This window comes from Cajanus cajan, chromosome 8, assembly GCF_000230855.2.
Source record: "Cajanus cajan strain Asha chromosome 8, NIPB_CcT2T_4, whole genome shotgun sequence".
NCBI lineage: Eukaryota > Viridiplantae > Streptophyta > Magnoliopsida > Fabales > Fabaceae > Cajanus > Cajanus cajan.
Genome location: NC_138524.1, coordinates 17,843,912 through 17,868,456, shown reverse-complemented (window position 1 = coordinate 17,868,456; position 24,545 = coordinate 17,843,912). Strand labels below are relative to the sequence as shown.

At 27.6% G+C, this 24,545-nt stretch overlaps 1 protein-coding gene across 3 annotated transcripts; it reads left to right on the top strand.

The window, feature by feature from the left end:
• Nucleotides 1-684: 684 nt before the first annotated feature.
• On the top strand, nucleotides 685-13,422 carry LOC109791191 (G-type lectin S-receptor-like serine/threonine-protein kinase At4g27290). Of its 3 annotated transcripts, none has more exons than XM_029269807.2 (7): nucleotides 685-2,719; nucleotides 2,842-2,964; nucleotides 11,849-11,994; nucleotides 12,121-12,331; nucleotides 12,445-12,682; nucleotides 12,846-12,919; nucleotides 13,008-13,148. In XM_029269807.2, the coding sequence occupies exons 1-6, from the start codon at nucleotides 1,441-1,443 to the stop codon at nucleotides 12,892-12,894; spliced, it is 2,046 nt and encodes a 681-aa protein (XP_029125640.2). In that variant the 5' UTR covers nucleotides 685-1,440; the 3' UTR covers nucleotides 12,895-12,919; nucleotides 13,008-13,148. The 3 variants fall into 3 exon arrangements, with proteins under 3 accessions (XP_029125640.2, XP_029125639.2, XP_029125638.2); XM_029269806.2 differs by having other exon boundaries at nucleotides 688-2,719; nucleotides 12,613-12,682; nucleotides 12,769-12,919; nucleotides 13,008-13,422; XM_029269805.2 differs by having other exon boundaries at nucleotides 689-2,719; nucleotides 12,769-12,919; nucleotides 13,008-13,422.
• The last annotated feature ends 11,123 nt before the right edge of the window (nucleotides 13,423-24,545 follow it).

The following is a 24,545-nucleotide window of genomic DNA, read 5'->3' as shown; positions in this document are numbered from 1 at the left end:
ATCAATTATTAAGTACAAATTTTTAATACAACTAGTACGTTTAATTACAACTTAATTGTATAAATTATTTCTTTTAAAAAAAATTATAAATCTTTTTTTGTCAATTAAATATTTATTACAAACATTAAATTAATTTAAATTAATTAATATTTCAAAATACATTTTTCTTCCAACCACACAAATTTTGTCATATATAATATTTATGAATAAAAGCTTATAATCAATTTTTCATTATATAAATATACCTAAAAAAATTTCCTTACAAAGGGATTAATCTAATATTTTGATGTTTAAAATTAATTTAATTATTTAAAAAAAATACTCACTAACATTAAATATCACGCAATGAAAATCTCCCACATTCAATTATTTTTAACAAATTTTTATTAACTTAATTTATTTAATATTTCCAACTCTAAATTCATTTTGTATTTTAATAAACATTGGAACAACAAATGATATTTAAATTTCAATCATATTTTACAAGTAAAAATGCACATTATAAAAATTTTAAAATAGTTCTAATAAATAATACTTATAAATCAATCAAATATTGAAATAATAATTTTTTTCTTATAACTACTTTTAGCAAAATCAATGACTAATTCATTAGGTTTTCTATATAATACTTTGAGATCACTTCCATTTAGTCAAAACTCCATATTAAAAGATTAATTATAGGTGTTAATAAATGGTCGAGTGTAGAATTGTCCTAACAAGAAGAAAATATTAACATACAAAATTTATCTTTGGTGACCAAGTAATTTACACATAATTTTTAAAAGTTTATGATGCTTATATTAGTGATGGAAGAACAAGTTTAGTCACTAATTAAATTTTTTAAAATTGCATTCATTTATTATAAAATAAAACAATATCACTCTAACATGAAAATTTAATCGTTCTTATATATGTCATCTTTCAATTCATACATTATTAACTCATTTCACACGCTCATATGTAAAATAAACCTAATTATATAATATTCATTTTACCTACAAAATTTATACTTGTTTTTTTAATGAACATTTTATAATTATTTAATTTTATAATTTCATGTAATAAATTTTTTAAAATAATTTTAAAATTTTAAAATTATAACTTATATATTTATATGTGACTCCGAGCATCAAACCAATATCTAGTTACTTTATAATAATAATGTAAATAGAAATTTTCATTTCAAATAGACACTAAATTTTAGTCAAATCATTATAACAACAATAGCAATATTAGCATTAAATTAATATTTATTATATCATGTATTTCATGGTTGACTTGGAATTTTTGAATGAAGAACTATAGCATACGTCAGGCACTCTTTGCTTATACGTACTGAATTGCCCACCATTTTCTTGTTTATGATATACATTTGGCTTAATCCATATATATCATCATTATTAACCAAATAAGGGAGTACCACAAAAGCTGTGTGACTAAATGGACCTTCTTTCTTTCATGGTTTTATTTGCATGCATACTTGTTTCCTCTCTCAAAATATCTGTAGCAAATGATTCTATTAAGGTGTCCCAATCTATGCATGATGGGAAAACCTTGGTGTCAAAAGGTGGAAAGTTCGAACTTGGCTTTTTCAGCCCAGGCAGCTCCCAAAAACGTTACTTGGGAATTTGGTACAAGAATATCCGAATTCAGACAGTTGTTTGGGTTGCAAATAGGGAAAACCCTATCAATGATTCCTCAGGCATCTTAACAGTGAACTCCACAGGCAATCTCGTTCTCACCCAAAATGAGTCTCTTGTTTGGTACACCAACTCTCACAAACAAGCACAAAATCCAGTGGTAGAGCTCTTGGACAGTGGCAATCTTGTGATAAGAAATGAAGGAGACACAGACACAGAAGGTTACTTGTGGCAAAGCTTTGACTATCCTTCTGATACACTCTTGCCGGAGATGAAGCTGGGAAGTGACCTCAGAACCGGTTTGGAACGGAAATATATTGCATGGAAGAGTCCAGATGATCCATCACCAGGAGATATTTATAGGGTTTTGAAACTCTACAACTATCCTGAGATTTACATGATGAAGGGAACACAAAAGTTGTTCCGGTATGGACCTTGGAATGGACTATGCTTTAGTGGAATAGCAGATCTACGGAATAATAGCATTTATGGCTTCAATTTTGTGAGAAATAAGGATGAAGTTTACTACACCTTTAGCCTCGTAAGTGATCATGTCATCACCAGAACTGTAACAAACCAATCAGGTTCAATTTCTCGTTATGTTTGGGCGGTGGGTGAAGATCAAGATTGGAAAGTCTATAGATCCTACCCTAAAGAGTTTTGTGACACTTATAGCCTCTGTGGACCCTACGGTTACTGCGTAAGTACTCAATCACAATCCTGCCAATGTTTAAAAGGTTTCAGTCCAAAGTCACCAGAAAGATGGAACTCTTCTGATTGGAGTCAAGGATGTGTGCGCAATAAACCATTAAGGTGCAAAGACAAACTCACGGAGGGGTTTGTGAAATTTAAAGGCCTCAAAGTTCCAGATACTACAAGTACTTGGCTGGATGAGAGTATTGGTCTAGAGGAATGTAGAGTCAAGTGCTTGAATAATTGTTCTTGCATGGCCTTTACTAATTCAGATATTAGAGGTGGAGGTAGTGGTTGTGCCATGTGGTTTGGAGAACTCGTTGACATGAAAATGTATGTAATTGGTGGCCAAGATCTCTATATCAGGATGGATGCTTCTGAGTTAGGTAACCGCCATCAACTTTGATCTTATTAATTATTTCAATTGAAACTTTTAAAACTCAATTAACATCACTCTAACTTTAGCCTTTTTTTGTTTTGACTTTTTTTTATCAATTCCAACCCTCAGAACCTGTACATAGGCACAAGAAGAAGATGGGAACAATAGTTGCTGCCACTGTAGCAGCAATTTGTGGGGTTCTTATTCTTCTAAGTACTTATTTTGTTTGCGGAATTCGGAGAAACAATGCTGGTAAATTCTTTACGTTCTGGTTTACTGAACACATGCATATGCAAATATATCTTTTAATTTTTATAATAATCGAAATCAGTGTTTAGAAAGAAAAAAAAATAGTGTGATAAAATGAAATATTTTTATTTATTGTGGCTAAAAGATAATGTTAAAATATTAGGATTGGCTAAAAGATAACGTTAAAATATTAGGATTAAAAAAAGTATTTAATTAGAAGAATTTTCAATAAATAAATAAAAAGTCAACCTACTATTCCTTATATAACAGGATTTATTTAGATAATAGATTTGATTATGCTATTGTTTTCTTATTAGGACTGATATTGTTTACTCTTGTATCTATTTTCGATATACTGGCCTCTTGAATCAAGAGGAAACAAATAAAGTCTTTAAGCATTATTTTCTGGGTCTCTTGTTCCTGCTTGCATTGTTAACGTGGCTGGCTCTTCAGTTATACAAAAGGTGGACCGGGTTTGGGGGCAGGTTTGAGTCTAGGTCTATGTCAAGGTCTAGGTCTAGAAGAGGTAAAAAAAAAAACATAAATCTAAATTAAACCTCATTTCTATCAAGTTTTATTAAGGTCTATGTCAAGGTCTAGGTAAAAAAAAATTATAAATCTAAATTTAATCACTAGTGAAAAAAAATACTTTTAAGATCGATCATTTTTTATTTTTAAGTTTGGTTCTTTATCCGATTTTAAAAGAACTGATCTTAAAAGTTGAACTTTTTAAGATTGATCGTCAACTGATCTTAAAAGTTAAATTTTTAAGATCGGTCACACCAATAACCAATCTTAAAAGCTAAACTTTTAAGATCGGTCACATCAATAACCGATCTTAAAAATTGGACTTTTATTAAGATTGGTCTTGTTAATTGTTTCAAATTTTAAGATCGATTATGATAATAACCGATCTTAAAAATTAGATTTTTAAGATTGGCTATTACCATGACCGATCTTAAAAGTTGTGGATTTATTTTTAAATGATTAGCTTGTTTTGAGAAGGTTCATGAACAAAACTTACAAATTAATACCAGACAGTTGATATATTTGTAATGGTTTCCAATACAAATAAAATACAAGAGAACTTTTTTTGAAACATATCCAATACATCAATGTATACATAATAAGTACATAATAAGTATTTTATAAAGTATAAACCCTAACTAGTTAGTGTTTCAATGAAAAATGTAGCTCATTACTTCCTAATGATATTTATGTCTTCTAGTGATAATGGTGATCGATCTATAAATATATGTTAAGAAAAATTTAGAACAATTAGAAATATTCATAAAACATTACAAGATGAAATTTTAAAATAAAAATTTTTAAAATTGTAAAACTTACTTCAGTCCACCCAGATACTATTTGTGAATTAACAATAGTATGCATTGCCTTCATTACATAGTATCCGCACTCATAATTTCCTATTTGTTTATGAGACTACAAAAATAATATAATAATTAATTTCAATAATGATGGTAATTCAAAACAAAATACCTTAGAAAATATATTACTTGAATAAAATAACTTACTTTAACAAATATTATCATTCCCTTTATCCACACTCAACTTATAGATAAATCTACAAGGTTAAAAATAAAGTTAGATAAAAGCAACAAAATAAAATTAAAACTAATTCAAATACTTACAATATCCACAACTGTAAAATTGATATGTTCAACATACAGTGCTCATGTGTAATCTCTAATATGTCACTCTAACTTATATACAAGGGTACTTTATTAGGTACGCCAAACACTTTAGGAGCTCAAGGTCTATATGTCAAGGTCTAGGTCTAGGTATAGAAGAGGTAAAAATAAAAAATAAAATAAAAAAAATCTAAATTCAACCTTATTTCTATTAAGTTTTAAAGAACTAGAATTGTAGCATTTTCAGTGTAATTACTAAATGTTTACTATATATATATATGATTAAGATAAATAAATATTATATTTAAATATATAAATTATATATTTAAAATTTATATAAATAAATATTTTTAAATATATATAAATTATATTTTAAATTTATCATAATTTTTTTAAAAAAAATTCAACATAATATAAATTACTTGTAGTGTTATAGGTTTAATCAATTAGTTTTTAACGTATTTGATTCTGTGACTTGAACTAATCCATCATTAGTGTCAAGTACATGTTGAAAAATTATAAGTGTCAAACTTATAATTTTAGTGAGCTAGCACTATAAAAAAATTCTTGTAATGATACATTTTATAGTTAGTGATGGATTTAGAAAAATTTTAGTGGAGGAAAAAAAAATTGTAATATTAAATATAAATATAATAAATATTTTTATAAAATACAGTTTCATGAAGAAAAAAAATTAAATGCCTTATTTTCTATAAATTAAAATTGTTTAATAAATTCATCAATAATTTATATTTTTTTATTTAATATATTATATTAAAATATGTGTTTGTAATTTTGTGTGGTTTGTTTAGTATTAGATTAACAATGAAATGGTAAAAATTAGAATAAAATTAATAAAATTAGCACTAATTTATTCTTATTTTTATCTATTATACTTTTGCAATACTCATTCAAGAAACTATTATTTTATAAAGATAATATTTATTTTTTGTTGGGGCAGATTTTATTATTAAATGCATTTAAGTAAAAAATAGAGAACTTAGTGGGGTACAACTGCCCCCATAGTTTACCACATGGATTTGTCCCTCTTTATAGTGGTAAAATATTTGTCACTAAAAATTATTTTCATTTACACTATAGGTGCAATATAAGTTAGTATATTGTTAAAAAAGTGTATGTATAAAATAATGACACACAATATATGTTGAATCCCAATCAAAATCAACTCTAAAATTTTATGTATATAAGTGTAAAATTAATAGATTTATACTTATTTATATATATATATATATATATATATATATTATATTTATAATATTTTTTATGTTATTATATATAACATTTCTTCTAATATAGAAAAACCTCAACCTGACTTGACATTGGTTGGTGTCGACTCACCAATTTTTTTAAAAGTAAAAAATTAATTACAGGCTTCTATTTTTAATAAATAAAATAAAGTCTATCATTGATTCAAATGTAAATACAAAAGAAAATATCAATTAAAATTTCAAATTTCAACTATATAAAATATAAATATAATTTTACTTTTTAAAAAAAAATTAGTGGGTTAAACAAATCAACTCAAGTCATATAGGTACATTTTAGTCAATTGGAATTTATAGGTGAGTCAATTGGAATTTAGTCAAAATAGGTACATTTTTTTTCTTAATCTGGGCCAAGTCAAACCCATGATGAACTAGATGGATCCACTGTATTAGACTCACTTTGACATCTCTATAAAAAAAAAACACAAATAAGAGTGCAATCACGTAGCAAACATACCATATAAAACCAAATCATGCAAGACATATTCAAAACAATTAAACTTCATATAGTAGTGTGACACCCTCTAACCCAACATACATATACAATAATTATAAAAATAAAATTCTTCATCATTAAAAACCAAATCTCCAACCACGTAAGGATAAAGAGTTCACATTCATAAACTTAATTCAAATAACATGTCAATGAAATTACAAAAAAAATAAAACTGAGTTTTCAAATAGTTTAATGGAAATAGCATCCTAAACTAAGCCTAGTTATGCCCCGATGCCACATATCCTATCAGAGCATGCCCAATTGAAACCTAAGCCTCATCACCAACATCGTCATGTTGATAATCACCTGAAACACAATTTAAACACATACAAAGAACAAGAGAGTGAGAAACATCTCACTCAGGTTCAGGTGCAGAAATAAAGGTTAGATAGCACACACACAATCATATCAAATACCACACAAGTTACACATAACCAAGCATAACTCTCAAGTTATAGATACATTAGAATACATATACATTCACTTATCATGCAATAATGTCGTGGACTCGACTCATAAATGCATGCATGTGGCACCATACGGAAGTTTCACATTTCTCATCACTAGTATGCTACTACAGCAATATACCTGGGGTACATTCATTCATGAATACATCACTAGTGACCAAAGGTACACCTAAAATAGCTTGTTACATCACTGGTATGCGGCCTAATCGGCATACCTGGAATAAATCATTTCATCACTGGTGACCCAAGGTACACCTTATTAGCTTGTTACATCACTAGTGACCCAAGGTGTTAGTCCCTTAGCCTCAATTAACTTAAGAGCGGGGTGAATTAAGTTTACTAAATTTCCTCTTATAAAACCTTTTCCAATTACTTCTTTATCAATTTATTTCCTTAGACAAATTTGTATGTAAAGAATGAATGATAAAGAACAACTCAAACACAATTAAATAACAAATAAATAAAAGTGTAGGGAAGAAGAATTGCAAACTTGATTTTATACTGGTTCGGCCAATCCTGCCTACATCCAGTCCTCAAGTCTCCCACTTGAGAATTCCGCTACTCTTGTAAACCTTACAAGAAAATGAATCCTCCAACACCTCGGAACTCCCTTTCCTTGTGTTGAGATTCAAACACTAACAAGGAGAAAAACCATTTCTCCTTTACAGATCCAATGATCTATTACGTAATATAGAATGACTCTCTTGAAGAGTGGATATTACACTTTCATGATCTTTGATGAACTCTTTAGAGATTTTGCAAATGATTTTGGCCAAGTGATTTGTAAAGATAATTTTTCACAATTGAGTTCGTCACCTTTCTCTGAAAAATTATAGGTATTTATAGACAATTGTATCTTGAGTTATGTCTTTTCATGAAGAGTTGTAACTCTCTATAATTTTTCAGAAAATAGGCTCTGGTAATCGATTACAAGTCTTGGTAATCGATTACAACGGTTTAAGTTCAAAATATTTGAAACGTTGTATAGTTCAAATTCGAATTTTGAAATTTCTCTTCTGGTAATCGATTACAGTCAGTGGTAATCGATTACCAGAGAGCATTTTAACATTTTGAAAGGTTTTCTTTCTCTGGTAATCGATTACAGCAAGTGGTAATCGATTACCAGAAACATGTCACTTGTTTTGGCTTATGAAAACCTAAGATATAAAGAGCTTCTATTTTCCAGTTAAAAATATTTTTATTTAATCTTTTGAATACTCTTTTTGCTTTCTTTTCAAACAACTTATTCTTATATTCAAAAGTATTAAGTTTAGGTTTTCTTGAAATTCTTATTTTAATGGCCAAGTCAAATTTGCAAATTCTAAAAGTTCATTTTACATACTAAGCTAAGCAGTCAAGACTTATCTAGTTATTACTTGAGATCTTGCTTCTTGATCAGTTTGCTTTAACTTGACCTTTATTTTCTTCAATGCTTTAGCATCATCAAAACTTTGTGCATATTTTCTTCCACACAAGGTACACCTTGTTAGCTTGTTACATCACTAGTATGCGGCCTAAGCAGCACACCTGGAATAGATCATATATGCACATGATGCATGTCACACATTCACTATTTCATTCACTCAAAATTTCACTTATCATGGAATTTCATATCTTATCTCATTTCATCACATTTCACATTCTCGTAGTCATATCTTATCTCATTTCATCACGTTTCACATTCTCATAGTCATAACATTCACATTAGCACGTTCTTATTCACATCATGTCTCATGTCATTTATTCACATTTCATATGGTCATTTCTCATAAGGTTTCGTACAAGAACCCACAGACCACTCTAATCCATATCAAAACTTATCTAATTTTGAAATCAAATACATATTTACACTTTACATCACATAAGGAATGCAATAGAACATTCAGAAAGCAAAACAAAAAACATTTATATTTTGTCTGTTTCTCATAGGATTCCATTAGGAACCCGCAGAGCACTCTAATTCATATCAAAACTTATTTATTTTAAAAATTAATCACATATTCATACATCACATATATCCAACAAGGAACACAAGAGAATAATCAGAAGGCAAAATAAAAAACATTCATATTTTGCCTGTTCCTATAAGCATGCATCAGGCAAGGGATTGGGGGTCAATCCAGCTACCCAATAATTATTCACACACCCCCGAGCGAGGTTTCTCACTCCCCCTTACCTAGATAAGAAGAAGACAAAGCTAGAGTAAAATTTGGTTGATCTCCTTCTCTTGATTCTCCTCGGTCTTCAGAGAGTGTGTCCAGAAGCAGCTATTTATAAATTTTAGAAGTGACCAGAATGATCCGTTTCGAATCCAAAACGGCCTATTCTAGATCCTTTCATCATGTGTTAAATTCACATCTAGAACGACCTGTTCTTAAACTAGAACGGCCCATTCTGGGATTGTGTTTTAACCCATAACGACCATGTTTGGAATGACCCGTTCTTAAACCAGAACGGCCCGTTCTAAGCTACTAAATGACCCTAATATAATAGAAAATTGGGATGTTATAAGTAGCACAAGAAATGTCTCTAAAACATATCAACCATCATAATGAATCATAAATATATAAATACATATACAAGTAACAAAATACACAGGGAAGTGATCAAATAATGTAAGACTCTTTCATGATGCCTAACTCTTTTCTAATATAGAAAAAAAAAAACTCTATCTATGCAAAGGTTCTATAAATACATATGCAATTTGCCTATTACTTTCCTAAATCTCCAAAATAACTTTTTTTACATGATCTCTAATGAAATGATGCCTAATCTTCATATGTTTAGTCCTAAAATACATAATAAGAATTATGCACTACTGTTATCCAACCTAAGCTATTATGAAGATGGTCAAGCTTAATCACATGATCTAATGATTTTTATTCTGTCCAAAGAAATTGTGAGACACAACTTATTAGAGATCCCACATCAACTAGTGATATGGTCAAAATATAGTATATAAGTATAGAGCAGTCTTCACCTCAAAAATTTATTTGTTAGGATTGAGTTAAACTCAAACTCACATTCTAAGATGCTATCAGAGTATATATATCCTAGATAGTGTTTTTAGTCTTATTAGGTCACTTACTATCGATTTATTATTGGACCATCGTCAAAAGTTCAATGTTGCAAACTTACACTCAAGATGTTTAGTCCTCAACATGAAGAGTGTGTAAGAGATCCTAAGTTGACTAGTAATATGGTTAAAATATAGTATATAAATAAGGAACAGTCTTCACTTAAAATAAATTTATTTATAACAATTATCCCATTTTCATATAACTTATTTCTAAATACCCATGCATTATCAAGTACTTGTTTACAAGGTGTCATTAGAAAAAATTCCCGTACATAATTCACAATGGATTGATTAATTAAGTTTGCCCTGAATTACAATCTACTAGTATAAGTGTAGTATTATAAATAGTTTTATGTTCAATTTGAGAGACAAAGCATTTATTGGCAAACAACTCTTAGAGAAGATCTAGTAAATACTCATTTTGAGATTTTATGATGTTGTCTAAAGGATGATCATTTTTTGTCCTCTTGAACTTATAGTTTCTCCTCTAATCCTTTGTTGATCTATTCTCATTTCTATTAAATGAAACATCCATAAAATCATCATAAGAACCTTTACTAACTATTTAAGGGTGGGTTTTGTAGAAAAACATGTTTAGATTCTCCGATTGTCATGGTTCATTTATTGAATAATTTAAATGCCTTATAAGTGTTTGAATATCCAAAGAAAGATATTTCATCAAATTTAGCATCAAACCAATTATCTCAAGTTATCTTTAACATTGTTCAGGATAAAATACTTTTGCAATCAAGTACCTTTGGACCTATACTAAGTTAGAATAAGCTCAAAACTAGCTATTAACAAAACAATTAATGTTTCAAGGTTTTGTAGGAAACTTATATGTCTTTCAAACACAAGATCAAGTGTACCATTTTAGGAAGTCTGATAAGACAAATTATACAATCTAAAAGAATCTGACCTTCAAGCTACTTATTGAGTATTGCATTACTTAGGTGAGATTTTTTTTTTCACAAGGAATGACATTTTGGCCCTAGAAGTCTACTTGTATTTTAATTGTTATAAATTGTTGGTGGAAAGATAAACACTTTGTTATTAGACATTTCTTAAAGTCAATTTAGTAACAAGAGAGAGATCAGAAAGAAAGAGACATAATTACAAGATCATCAACAAATATGAATTTAGAGAAATCACCCCAAAAAAATATAGTTAAAAAAATATACAATACGATTTAAGAATTGATTGAAGGTCATAAATCCTTATTGTGACAAAAAAAAAATTGTGCAACATGAGAAGATAGTAGGTACAAAAATTGATAAATATTTCATTTATTAAAGACAAATTCAAGTATGATTTGGTGTGCATACCGAATGTTTCATCACAACAATTGGTTTGTTCTGCCTAAGTGATTGATTAACTTAAATTCTAAAAATCTTATAGTTATGTTGAGAATAAAAAAATATATCTATTCCTTAATTTGAATGAGAATGTTAAACTAAAAATAAATAAATACTTATTGTAAATATAATTTTTAGGATATTCTACTTTCAATCCCTTAATTAATGGGATTTTTATTTTTATTTTATAAAATTGATTTTGTGTTCCTTTTATATTATAATTTTTTAGAGTATTTTTTCTTCAATTAAAAGAGAACAAATTAATATTTCTTTATTATTTTAGTTTCTTTATAAACTTTTTTAATTATAAATACTGCAAATTTAAAATTGTGTGATTTAACTATCATATGAAAAAAGGACTAGTAGCATTATAATATCTGGTTGTATTCACTATTTATATAATCTTGAGTTTAATAACTTGTTAATATTGAACAAAATGAATAACATAATTTACTTTTCATTATCTAATTTTAATATTTTTAATATTTTTAGTAATTTTAATTCTCTTCACACATTTAATAACATTATTGAAGACCTTCCTCTATTTTGTAGGAAACTCATTGTCGGAAGTTTACAATGAAAAACATATGGATGATCTAGACATCCAATTGTTTGATCTACTAACAATTGCAACAGCCACTAATGACTTCTCCACGAAAAATAAGATCGGAGAAGGTGGTTTCGGGCCTGTATACAAGGTAATAATTATTTGAGTACTACCATTAGGAGAATATATATATATATATATATATATATATATATATATATATATATATATATATATATATATATATATAAGTGTCCCCTCATTGTTGAGTGTGCAGGGAATATTAACAAATGGACAAGAAATTGCTGTAAAGACACTATCAAGGAGCTCGTGGCAAGGAGTAACAGAGTTCATAAATGAAGTAAAATTGATTGCAAAACTTCAACATCGGAGCCTTGTAAAACTTCTTGGTTGTTGCATTCAAGAACAAGAAAAAATGCTAATTTATGAGTACATGGCAAACGGTAGCCTAGATTCCTTCATTTTTGGTATGGAAAATGAACTAAGCATAGATTTTTCTCTTAATGACTTTAATGAAATAAGCATACTACTAATTTGATCAATATTTAATGTTGAATAACATTTTTTTTGAATAAATTAGATGATAGAAAAAGTAAATTGCTACAATGGCCAGAACGCTTCCATATAATTTGTGGAATTGCAAGAGGACTTATGTATCTTCATCAAGATTCCCGATTAAGAATTATTCATAGAGATCTCAAAGCAAGTAACATCCTTCTTGATGAAAATTTATGTCCAAAAATATCAGATTTTGGAATTGCCAGAACTTTTGGAGGAGACCAATTTGAAGGAAGCACAAGTAGAGTAGTTGGGACTAGGTTAGTGTCTCATTATCCAAAATAATTATTTGATCTTATTTACAAATTTGTTATTTGTTATTGATGCATGTAATAATGTCTTGCAGTGGGTATATGGCACCAGAGTATGCGGTTGATGGGTTATTTTCGGTGAAATCTGATGATTTTAGTTTTGGCATTTTAGTGTTGGAGATAGTATGTGGAAAGAGAAACAAAGGACTTTATCACACTGACATGAATCATAACCTCGTTGGTCATGTAAGAGCTTGAATCTATTTTCAATTTATGTATGTCTAATTGAAATATAACAAATAATTATCTTTTAATTCTTATTATTTGGAGACAGGCATGGACATTATGGAAATCAGGCAAGATGTTAGATTTGATTGACTTGAACATGAAAGAGTCATTATGCGTTGTACAAGAAGTACTACGTTCCCTCCATGTTAGTCTTTTGTGTGTGCAGCAATACCCAGAAGATAGGCCAACAATGATGTCCGTGATTCTAATGTTGGAGAGTAACATGGAATTGGTTGATCCTAAAGAACATGGTTTCATTTCAAGAAATACTTTAGGTGAAATTGATTTACGATCAAATAGAAAAGACACGTGTTCAAGTACTGATGTGACAATGACCTTGTTAGAAGCACGATAAAACTCACAAAAACTAGTTCGGCTTGCATTAAATAAAGATATATAAGAATATTTTTAGGAACATGTATAAAATAATTGTAGAGATTAATTTATGACATTCCTTGCTACATGTTCTTTTTAACTTATTTTGATATGCTTTTCGGTTTAACGTATTGAATAAATACATTTTTTTTAACAAACATATACACACTACAAAAAAACTAATTAAATATGGCGGTTTTAATATGGCAGTTTCAAAAAACTGCCACTATTTACTTTATAACAAGGTCAAACTTTTACACGTACGTATTGACCCTGCATTTATTATTTAAGAAAATACATTTTTGATCCTAAGTAGATTGTCCAAATATTCTAAAAATAACTTTTACACGTACGTATTGACCCTGCATTTCTTGTTTGTTTTTCTTTTAATATAATGAGAGTTCAAACTTAAAATCTCTTGAAGACTATTCAATTAATATATATATATATATATATATATATATATATATATATATAACTTCTCGTTAATTAATTTTATTTATTGTCTGCACCCAATACACCAACCACTCTCATCATATGAAATGAGTTTTATATCCAATAATGAAACTCTTGGAAAAATAGAATGAATCAAAATATAATTGCTACACCAAAACTAGGAGCAAAGAACCAACTAGATTGCATAGTAGATATAAAAGGAATATAGAAACAAAAATAGCAATTGAACGTAAGAATGCAATTGCATTATGAGGCGACAATAGAACAAATCAAGCAAAATATTGTTATTACATGCAAGGGAAAGGTGAATTAATAAAGGAATGTGCTACATGTATAAATTCAAGCTCAAATTCTTAAGCATTATGTAATATTTTATATGTAATTTTTTTATTTATTCACTAGCAAAATATATTCATTTTGAACATTTCTAAGCTAATTAAGCTCGAGGTCAAGACTCAATGACAAGTACAACATGAAGATTTGGAATGTGAGTTTCATTGAATCAAAGACATCTATGAACATTTAGCACTCTAGTTTTGATGATAACAAAATGATGATATTGATGTACTAATATTTTGACTAAGTCATTACAAGAAATGTGCGTTCAAGAAAAAAGTTATGCAAACAAAATACTTTAAACTAAATAAGAATATGTTTTTATCAAATGTGTAAAAATATCGAGTAAAACTTAACTCTTATATGTACAACTTTAGTTTCATCCAAAGAATAAGATCAAGTCCATAAACTTGTCTTATAAAAGTATAATTGTTCATGTTTTTCTGAAGGGGTTTTTGGTTTTCTATTAAACACATAGAAAGACATGCTTAATAATGAGAAGACTAAAAAAAATAAAAAAAAAATCAAAATTAAATTAAAAATCAACACGTTTTTTTTCCATCCTTATCTTGTGCTTTCGTGGCCATCTGCATATTAACCCATCACCCTTATTCTCACAACATAACTCAAGATCATCCTTTGTCGTGGCTAGTAAAGAAATGACATTGTTGTCGTCGACTTTTTGACCTATGCCAAAACCTACTTGAGGTTGGTGCCGAGGGCATTGGTTGTGGCTTTGATGGACATGGATATCACCTTTCTTCCATGGACATACAACCATTGATTTGCATACAAAAATAAACTTATCCCTGGGTGGTGAGTACTAGTAATGTGAAAAAGAAAGAAAGATTTGAATTTTCAAACAAAAAACCTAAATAACATAATAGAAAAAGGAAAAAATGCAAGTGATATGAGAATGGAAAAAAAGGTAATGACTTAAGAAAACAATAAGAAGATCCGAGGGGACACACACACAAGGCATTTGAGGATTTGGGGTTTGGAGAATGTAATGTGCAATAGTGATATGAAGATCCAAAGGGTTTTGTGCAAATTGTAACTTGTGTGTTTAAAGCTTTATTACTTGTGTGTTTTGTGTTTGGTAAGTAATTCAGCTTTATATCTCTATCTAGATGATGATTGATGATGAAAATAACTTTTAAAATTGATTTGAAAAAAGAAATGGTATGAAAAATTGAGATTATAAGTTTTCACTTAAAATAATTAATGATTATCTTAAGTAATAATCGATTATTTACTCTGTTTTTCAATAACTTGAGAAGTTGATGTTGTAATAATTGACTATTACTCAAAATAATCGATTAAACTATTATTGGTTGATTTCCAAATCTGCAAAAAATAAAATAATTGATTATCCATGTAAATAATCGATTATTTATTTCAAAAAACTTATATATATCATTTTTCACATTCATAATAGAAAAACTTGATTCTTTGTGATATCTTTTTTGAAAACACTCTTTAGAGAATGTTTTTCTTTGCAAAAAGGTTTGGTAACCTTTGTGTAAACCTCAAGAAAAACTTCAAGATTTGAATTGATCATCATCTTCATGAAGTGATAGGATAAACTACTTTGGTTGATTTACCTATTCTAACTTGTTCTATACATTAGGTGAATTCATTCATTCGTTAACTTCTGTGATTTGTTTTTTTAAGTAGGTTTCTTAAGAAAAAAAAATCTTGTAGTGGAGTGCTACAAGTAGCTGCTTTTTGGGGTGCAAAAAATGGTTTCTTTAATAGTGTAGAGGTATATTGCATATGCATGTAGTATTGTGATTGTAAAACTTTTGATATTAAAGATTAGTGAGAAATCTCAATCGGGTTGATTGAGGACTGAATGTAAGTCACAAGTGAATGTGGTTGAACTCGTATAAATTGGTTGTACATTTTTCTCTATCCCTACACTTGACTTTACATTCTTGCAATTCTAATTTTATGTTCGATGTTATGTGATATGAAACATTAAAATTGCATATAAAACTTAGTAAATTTGAATTTGCATAGAATCTCAATTTGACATCCTATATACAACTATAGATGAACATACTTCTTTAGAAAATTTTAGAAAAGTTTTTCAAAACCAAGAAAATTTAATAAGAAATTTTTAATAACCATTTCACTATTTCCCTCCCTCCTTCTTGGTTAAGCAATCTTTTCTAACACTTCTCTCTTATCAAATAACTTAAATTTTCTTTATTTTTTACCTACTTCTCTTCTTTTCTTTTCTCACTTCCTTCCACTTTTATCATCACTAACAAACACGGTGTAAAACCCACTTGAAAATTTGTTGAATCCCCACCCCCTCGTTCCATCATCATCATTGTAGGTGCCAACATCTTTGATGAGTTTCTTCATAGTGGTTGTGACCTTGCATGTTTCATATTCTTATTCCGCCACCACCCTAAAATAAAAGACTCATTGTTTTACTTTGTTTTGTGGGTGAATTCTACCAGGACCCTTTAGTTAAGTGGCTCACTAGTGGGCAAGGTATATCTTGTGATTTAAGATAAAGGTTAGCCGATGCACCATGAATTAAATACCGTTAGATCAATTAAAAATTATACAAATTGACCAAATTAAATACTTTTATTAAAATTTAGGATTTAGGGTATATTAAAATTAATCTATTAAAGTTGATGTCCTTTTTTTCGCTTATGTATTTGAAGAAAATTAAAACACCATTGTTGGACAACCCCTTCAACCAAATCGTCATCTTCATTTATCTTTAGCAAGTGTTCATAAAAAGGTTTCATTATTAATTGTGTTTGATGGAAAAAAGAACAAAAATAAAAATAAAAAGGAGGAGCATGAAATATTCTTATGGTCTCAAGTTCTTATTTTCTTGTGAATGTGAATATTGTATTTTGAGCCTTGAATTTTTAATTTCATCATAGAATGTTTTGGAACTAAACTAGTTGATGAAAAGTTTATCCTGGCATGGTAGCATTATGCATGGAAAAACAAAGTCTAGTTTGGCAATAATATTTGCAGGAGAAACAATCATTGACCCTGGATTCTTGTGGCTTAGGATTAATGATGATGGAAGAGATTGGATTCCAGCAAAAATGATGACAGAGGTGAAAGAGTAAGAAATGGGGGTGGAATAAGGGGCTAAAAGGGATAGGGTAATGGCAATTGAAGATAAAGAGACGAAAATAAACAAGTGGAGGAAGAGATCAGGGAAGAAATGAGAGTGGATATAAAGGTCATTACTTATTTTTTTAATTTGTATTGAAAACAAAAGAAAACTAAAAAAACAAATAAAAAAAATATTATTTTTCTAGTTATTCACATGTGAAACCACTTGATACACATCTTTAAGTATAGAAAGCATTTATTTTGCTTATTTTATTTAAGGTATTGTTGCGGTAAAGGTGTTTCTCAAGAATAGTGTGGAACACATTCTAGTTTTGTTTTGCTTAGGAATTTCAAATATCTAAAGCTTGGTATTGTCAAGCTTGGTATTGTCAATTGTTAAACTATCAAAATGTTGCATAAATAACCTAATTTATTATTGTAGTGTCAAGCACCACTCTTATCACACCTAGCACCAGTATGGCAAAAAGCATCGGTCTCTCCAACACCAGGCACCACTCAACTCGCGTCCAATGCCATCTTAGCATAGAGTCCCTCTTTTTCATTCGCGTGCTCACGCTTGGTGTGGGTCAACCTATGTCGAGTGTCATTTTTATAACATGACACTTTTGACTCATTTTCCCTCTTTTTGAGGAACTAGGGGATATTCTTCGACCCACTTCAACCTTGATGAGTTTTAGAGGACTTTTAGAGGTTAGTAGGGTTTCCTTCATCATCTTCGATTGTCTCCTTAATTCTCTATCTTTCATGATTCATCTTATTTTCTTTTTTGTGTTCTTCATGACAATGAGGAGTTAAGTCCATTATTTAGGTTAGATATAACCATCTAAACTCTCATGTAATTCTCTCCATTTCAATGTTAGTATTTTGTTTATACGTAATGTTTATTGTAGATTCACTAGTGTAAAAGAGGTATTTTACATCGGTTATTTTGGGGTTACGTCGTAAATAAGTTCGACATTAATGCGTCTACCTCTCTCGCGTTGCCGACCGAAAGCTCTTGGTTGCCTTCGAGGTCATCCTCTTAGCCCTCTATGCATATGAAACAACACGCGCCGCCTAACCGCTCTCAGTCATCATCCTTGACCTCACAAACCCTAGCATCTACCACGACGCCAAAGCCTCCCCCAACAAAACTTAGAAGATTAACCTAGGTCAGAAAACTCAGAAATAGCAACGAAAGGCTCAAAACTCAGAAATAGCAACTCACCGGATTCCAATCAGTCAAAAAGATGGAGAATGACCCACCAATGACGAGCCGCCCTTCGCTGGAAGTTGTCGAAGCTCAAAACACAACCAGAACTCGTTCTCACCTTCGCCGAAAATCGCCCAAACGTTTTCAAATTAACTTAGGTCACGCACGCGAGGAAGACGAAGGCGTGCCCAGGGATATAAAAAGGTTTTTACGTCGGACTAAATAGAAGTCCAACATAAAATTTCAAATCTACGTCGGTTGTGGCTTTTGTCCGATGTAGATTTCAAATTTTATGTCAGACCCTATGTAGTCCGACGTAAAATAGTTTGACTTATTTTCAAAATTGCCACCACGTCTTTTTTACGTCACTCATTTGTATGTCCGACGACAAAGAGATGACGTAAAAGACTGATTTTTCACTAGTGATTGATCAACCATAACTTGATATTTGATTTATTAGCTAGATATTAGAAAATATGTTTTGTAATCTAGAACCAAAACAATATACCTAATGGAACTTGTATCTAGTTATAGAACTTGACTCATTAGTTGACTCAAACCATTGTTATTATAATGCAAGTTTGTTTATTAAGTATTCAAGGGATTAATGCTTAATAAGGGAACTAAGGCTCCTTCCTCTAAGGAATTAGGATTTCAATAAACTAGTGGGTTGATATTAACATTAAATGTATATGAATGGAGTTTGATGAAGTCTAATCCCAACAATAACATACCATATCATTTTCTTGGAATCATAGAGTTGTTAACGATTACAAAAGTAAAATTTGCAACATTACTTATTAATTATGAATTTTATCTTTAGGAGAGATCGGAAACAATAAGTCACAACTCTCGAACTTTTATCTTTAAATTTCAATAACAATTTTGCTAATATTTGTTCTTAATCTTTATTCTCTCCAATATAATTTCTATTTCTTCAAACTACTAAAAATTAAGAGTAAGTTAGTAATTGCTTGAGCCTAATCTTTTGGATTCAATATTTAGACTCTATCTATTATTACTATTACAATAAGGTATGATTGTCTTTAATCGCATTTTAGAACAATATTGATCTATCATTATAAGGTGTAATCTTTGTCACTACAAAAAAATAGTCAATTTAGCCACCGAAATTAGCGACCGATTTTTTTCCGTCACTAATAGCGACATAATTAGCAACCGAATTTGATTTGGGTTGCAAATTTTATTTAGCGACCGAATTTTTTAGTGGCGAAAATCGGTCGCTAAATCGGTCGCTAAAATAATAATTATTGATTAAAATAGCGAAGGAATTGTTTCGGTCGCTAAAAAAATAAAAAAATTATTATTTACAATAATTTTAGCGACCAAATTAAAATCGGTCGCTAAAAAAATAAAAAATATTATTATTTATAAAAATTTTAGCGACTAAATTAAAATTGGTCGCTAAAAAAATAAAATATTATTATTTATAATAATTTTAGCGACCAAATTAAAATCGGTCGCTAAAAAAATAAAAAAAATATTTATTATTTATAATAATTTTAGCAACCACATTAAAATCGGTCTCTAAAAAAATAAAATATTATTATTTATAATAATTTTAGCGACCAAATTAAAATCGGTCGCTAAAAAAATAAAATATTATTATTTATAATAATTTTAACGACCAAATTAAAATTGGTCGCTAAAAAAATATAAAAAAAATATTATTTTACAATAATTTTAGCGACCAAATTAAAATCGGTCGCTAAAAAAATAAAAATATTATTATTTATAATAATTTTAACGACCAAATTAAAATCGGTCGCTAAATATAAATTTTTTAAAAAATTTAGAAATATATTTATTTTAAATGAAAAAAATATATAAAAATATATAATATTATTTTTATAATGATAAAAATATTATTGATAAGAAATAAAAATCAATACCCTCCCAATAAAATTAATTTGATTTTTAAAATAATACAAATTATATAATTTAAAATAGATAACTAATATATCATGGTGTATTAAAAAATGAGAAACATAATGCTATAAATGAAAATTAAACAATAATATTTTTAATTGAATCTTTTTTTTAAAAAATAGACTAATTTAAATAATAATTTATCTAGAAAATTTATTTATTTTTCTCTTGAGAAATTTATTTCTCTTTTACCATGCTTAATATTTTATTACATTATTAGATAATATGAAAATACATAATTTATTGTGCTTTCCAATTTTGTTAAGATAAATAAACTTCTTTTCATAAATCTTATTTTATTTTCATTATTATTTTTAAAATTGACTTAAACATCTAGTTCAATTGATATAAACACGTTAGTTCCATTAAATTAAAAATAATTGGCTTATATAAGGATTAATAAAAATTTATCAAACAAATCTAAAATTGATAAAATATAATTAATATTCCATTAGTTTAATAAATAAAAATTATAAAATAAATTATATATATATATATATAAATATACACTAATAACACATGAGATCAATTACTTAAAATACGTTATACCATCTATCTTCGATTATGCTTGTAGTACTTTGGGGTAGATATCGTTTCTTTGAGGAGACATGATTCTATTATTATATATGAATATGATCCCACCATGGAAAACTGATTCAACAACAACCATATTTTGAAATATTTTTATTTTGTTTAATGATAAATTAATTTTTAATATAGAAATATTTATTTAAAATATATCTAATTATACATATATATTTTAAAATTATATTAAATAAATATGTATATAATAGTTTATCTTAAAAATAAATTCATTTAGATATTATAAAATATTTTATTTTAAACATCAATTAAATAATACCTTGCTACTTATAATTTATTTAAATATTTATAAATGAATATTACATTAACTCCATTGATTATTTTAATCCTTGTCTTTAATTTTATTATATATAAAAATTATTTACCTAATATATTTTGAAATTATTTTCATGAATCTTATTTTATTTCAATTGTTATTTTAAAAGTTAGGTTTAATCATTCAATTCAATTGATATAATCGTGCTAGTTTCATTGTTTAAAAGCAATTGACTTATATAAAAATTAGTAAGAATTTGTGAAACAATTATAAAATGAAATATTTTTTAGTAATTTGAAAAAATTATTATCCTTTGATTTTAATTTACTCATAGATGTTCATAATATTTAACTTATCATATATACACCTCCTTTTTATTACAATTACACCTGCTTTGTTTAAAAAGGCTAAAATTGTTGACAGTAGAGCTCGAATCCATACACATACTTACGTGAAGAAAATCTTAAGTCTTCCCCCTTAACTAATTGGGCAAACCACCTTCTGGTCCTTTTTGATCAGTTTTTAATACATCACAATACGTTTCCTTGCTTTTTTCTCTATCAAATAGAATACGTGACTGTTTTAACAGAGTTTTTTTTTATTCGCACATTTATTTTAAAGTTTCATGTTGAAATAAAATTTCAATGCAAATTAACATATTTTATAACTAATATATGGTTTTAAACTTGATATGAAAATATTATGATATAACTTAATAAGATTTTAAATTAGTATTTTATTAATGGTTGATAATTAGAAAATAAAACAAGGATAAATACATTTTTTGAATTTTATATCTTAGATTTAAGATGAATAAATATATTAAGTTAATTAATAATTTATTTAAAATGTTAAAATTTAATTTATAAAAATAATATTTTAAAAGAGAAGTGTTATAATAACACATGTGTAACTTTTACTAAGTATTACATCGCTCAATAATTTTATATTAAATGTGAATTTTATAAATTCAACCGTTAGATTGAAAGTTTTTTACTCTTAGATCATATATACAAAATTTTATATGAATTCAAGATGATTTGATACTTCATTTTTGTAAAATAAAATTGACGTAACATATACATTTTAAAATATATTAAAATATGAGCACTTTGATTACCTTCAAGTTGTTGTTTAATTTTAACAAAACTTGATATAAACATATAAAGTGATATGAACTTTCAATTTAACGATTGGATTTACAAAATTCACATTTAATATAAAGTTATTGAACAATGTAATACTTAGTAAAAGTTATACCAGTGTTATTATAACCCTTCTCATTTTAAAATATAAAAATTATTATTTAAAATTTTAAATTTATAATAGATAATTTAAATTGTATCATAATATTAATTTTAAATAGAAATAAGTAGATTGTTAATTATAAAAGTAAATATATATAAATAAAGATTAATTAAATATAATATAATTATTATTGGTAATATAATTATTAAATATATTATTATATTTTTATAACGGTTCAGATACACCGAAATGAGAGGGATCCAAAGATAGTATAAGTATGAGATTGTATATTTGAGGATGACTTAAATGAATTAATTTGTACTACCTATACTGATAATATGCATATGCCTTTCTGTAGCTTATCTCATAAGAACTTCACAGTTAAGCGTGCTTGACTTAGAGTAATATAGGGATGGGTGACCTTGTGGGAAGTTTCTCAAAAATTGTGTAATTAAGGACAAAACATGCTGAAAAGTGAAGTATTGTGAAATAGAATCCTTGAGAGGCCAAATATGAGTATTTCGCAGCGACCGAATTTGCAATGTCTATAAAATTTAATAAAATAAAAAATAAATCTTTAGCGACCGATTTATTCGGTCACTAATTTGGTCCCCATACACATCAGCGACCAAAATTATTGCAACCATTTTGCGATCGAAATTTTCTTCGGTCGCTAAACCAAAATGTTCGGTCGCTAAATAGCAAAAATCGGTCGTTATTTACCTTAGCGACCGAATTTAATCGGTCGCTAAAACCCTGCTCGCTAATTCGGTCGCTAAATGGCTGAAATGATTTTGGTCGCTGAAGTGTATGGGACCAAATTAGTGACCGAATAAATCGGTCGCTATATATTTATTTTTTATTTTATTAAATTTTATAGTCGCAAATTTGGTCGCTACGAATCACTCATATTTGGCCTCTTAAGGATTTTATTTCATAATACTTAAGTTTTTAGCATGTTTTGTCCTTAATTACACAATTTTTGAAAACTTCCCAGAAGGTCACCCATCCCTATATTACTGCAAGTTAAGCACGCTTAACTGTGAAGTTCTTATAAGATAAGCTACCAAAAAGCAAATGCATGTTGTTAGTATAAGTAGTACAAATTAATTCATTTAAGTCATCTTCAACTATCCAATCTCATACTTATATTATTTCTGGATCCTTATCATTTTGGTATATCCGGACCGTTATAAATATATAATAATATATATAATAATTATATTACTAATAATAATTATTATATTATATTTAATTAATCTTTATTTATATATATACTTACTTTTATAATTAACAATCTACTTATTGCTATTTAAAATTAATTTTATGATACAATTTAAATTATTTATTATAAATTTAAAAGTTTAAGTAATAATTTATATATTTTAAAATGAGAAGGGTTATAATAACACTGGTATAACTTTTACTAAGTATTACACCGTTCAATAAATTTATATTAAATGTGAATTTTGTAAATCCAACCGATAGATTGAACGTTCATATCACTTTATATGTTTATATCAATTTTGTTAAAATTGAACAACAACTTAAAAGTAATCAAAGTGCTCATATTTTATTTGAAATGTATATATTACGTCAATTTTATTTTACAAGAATGAAGTATCAAATCATCTTGAATTCATATAAGATTCTGTATATATGATCTAAGAGTAAAAAAATTTCAATCTAACGGTTGAATTTATAAAATTCACATTTAATATAAAGTTATTGATCGATGTAATACTTAGTGAAACTTAAACCAATGTTATTATAACCCTTCTCTTTTAAAATATTATTTTTATAAATTAAATTTTAACATTTTAAATAAATTATTAATTAACTTAATATATTTATTCATCTTAAATCTAAGATATAAAATTCAAAAAATGTATTTATCCTTGTTTTATTTTTTTAATTATCAACCATTAATAAAATACTAATTTAAAATTTAAATATAAAAATTTATTTAAAAATAAAGTTATTATAAGTTAGAAATATATATTATAAATATGGATCAAAATAAATAAGAAATTTTAAAATTCATATACTCT

Excerpts from the sequence above, each read along its gene's own strand:
- LOC109791191 (XM_029269805.2), top strand. The coding sequence starts at position 1,441 with ATGGACCTTCTTTCTTTCATGGTTTTATTTGCATGCATACTTGTTTCC. Across the intron at positions 11,995-12,120 it reads GTTTCGGGCCTGTATACAAG|GGAATATTAACAAATGGACA; the intron begins GTAATAATTATT and ends TTGAGTGTGCAG. Across the intron at positions 12,920-13,007 it reads ATCATAACCTCGTTGGTCAT|GCATGGACATTATGGAAATC; the intron begins GTAAGAGCTTGA and ends ATTTGGAGACAG.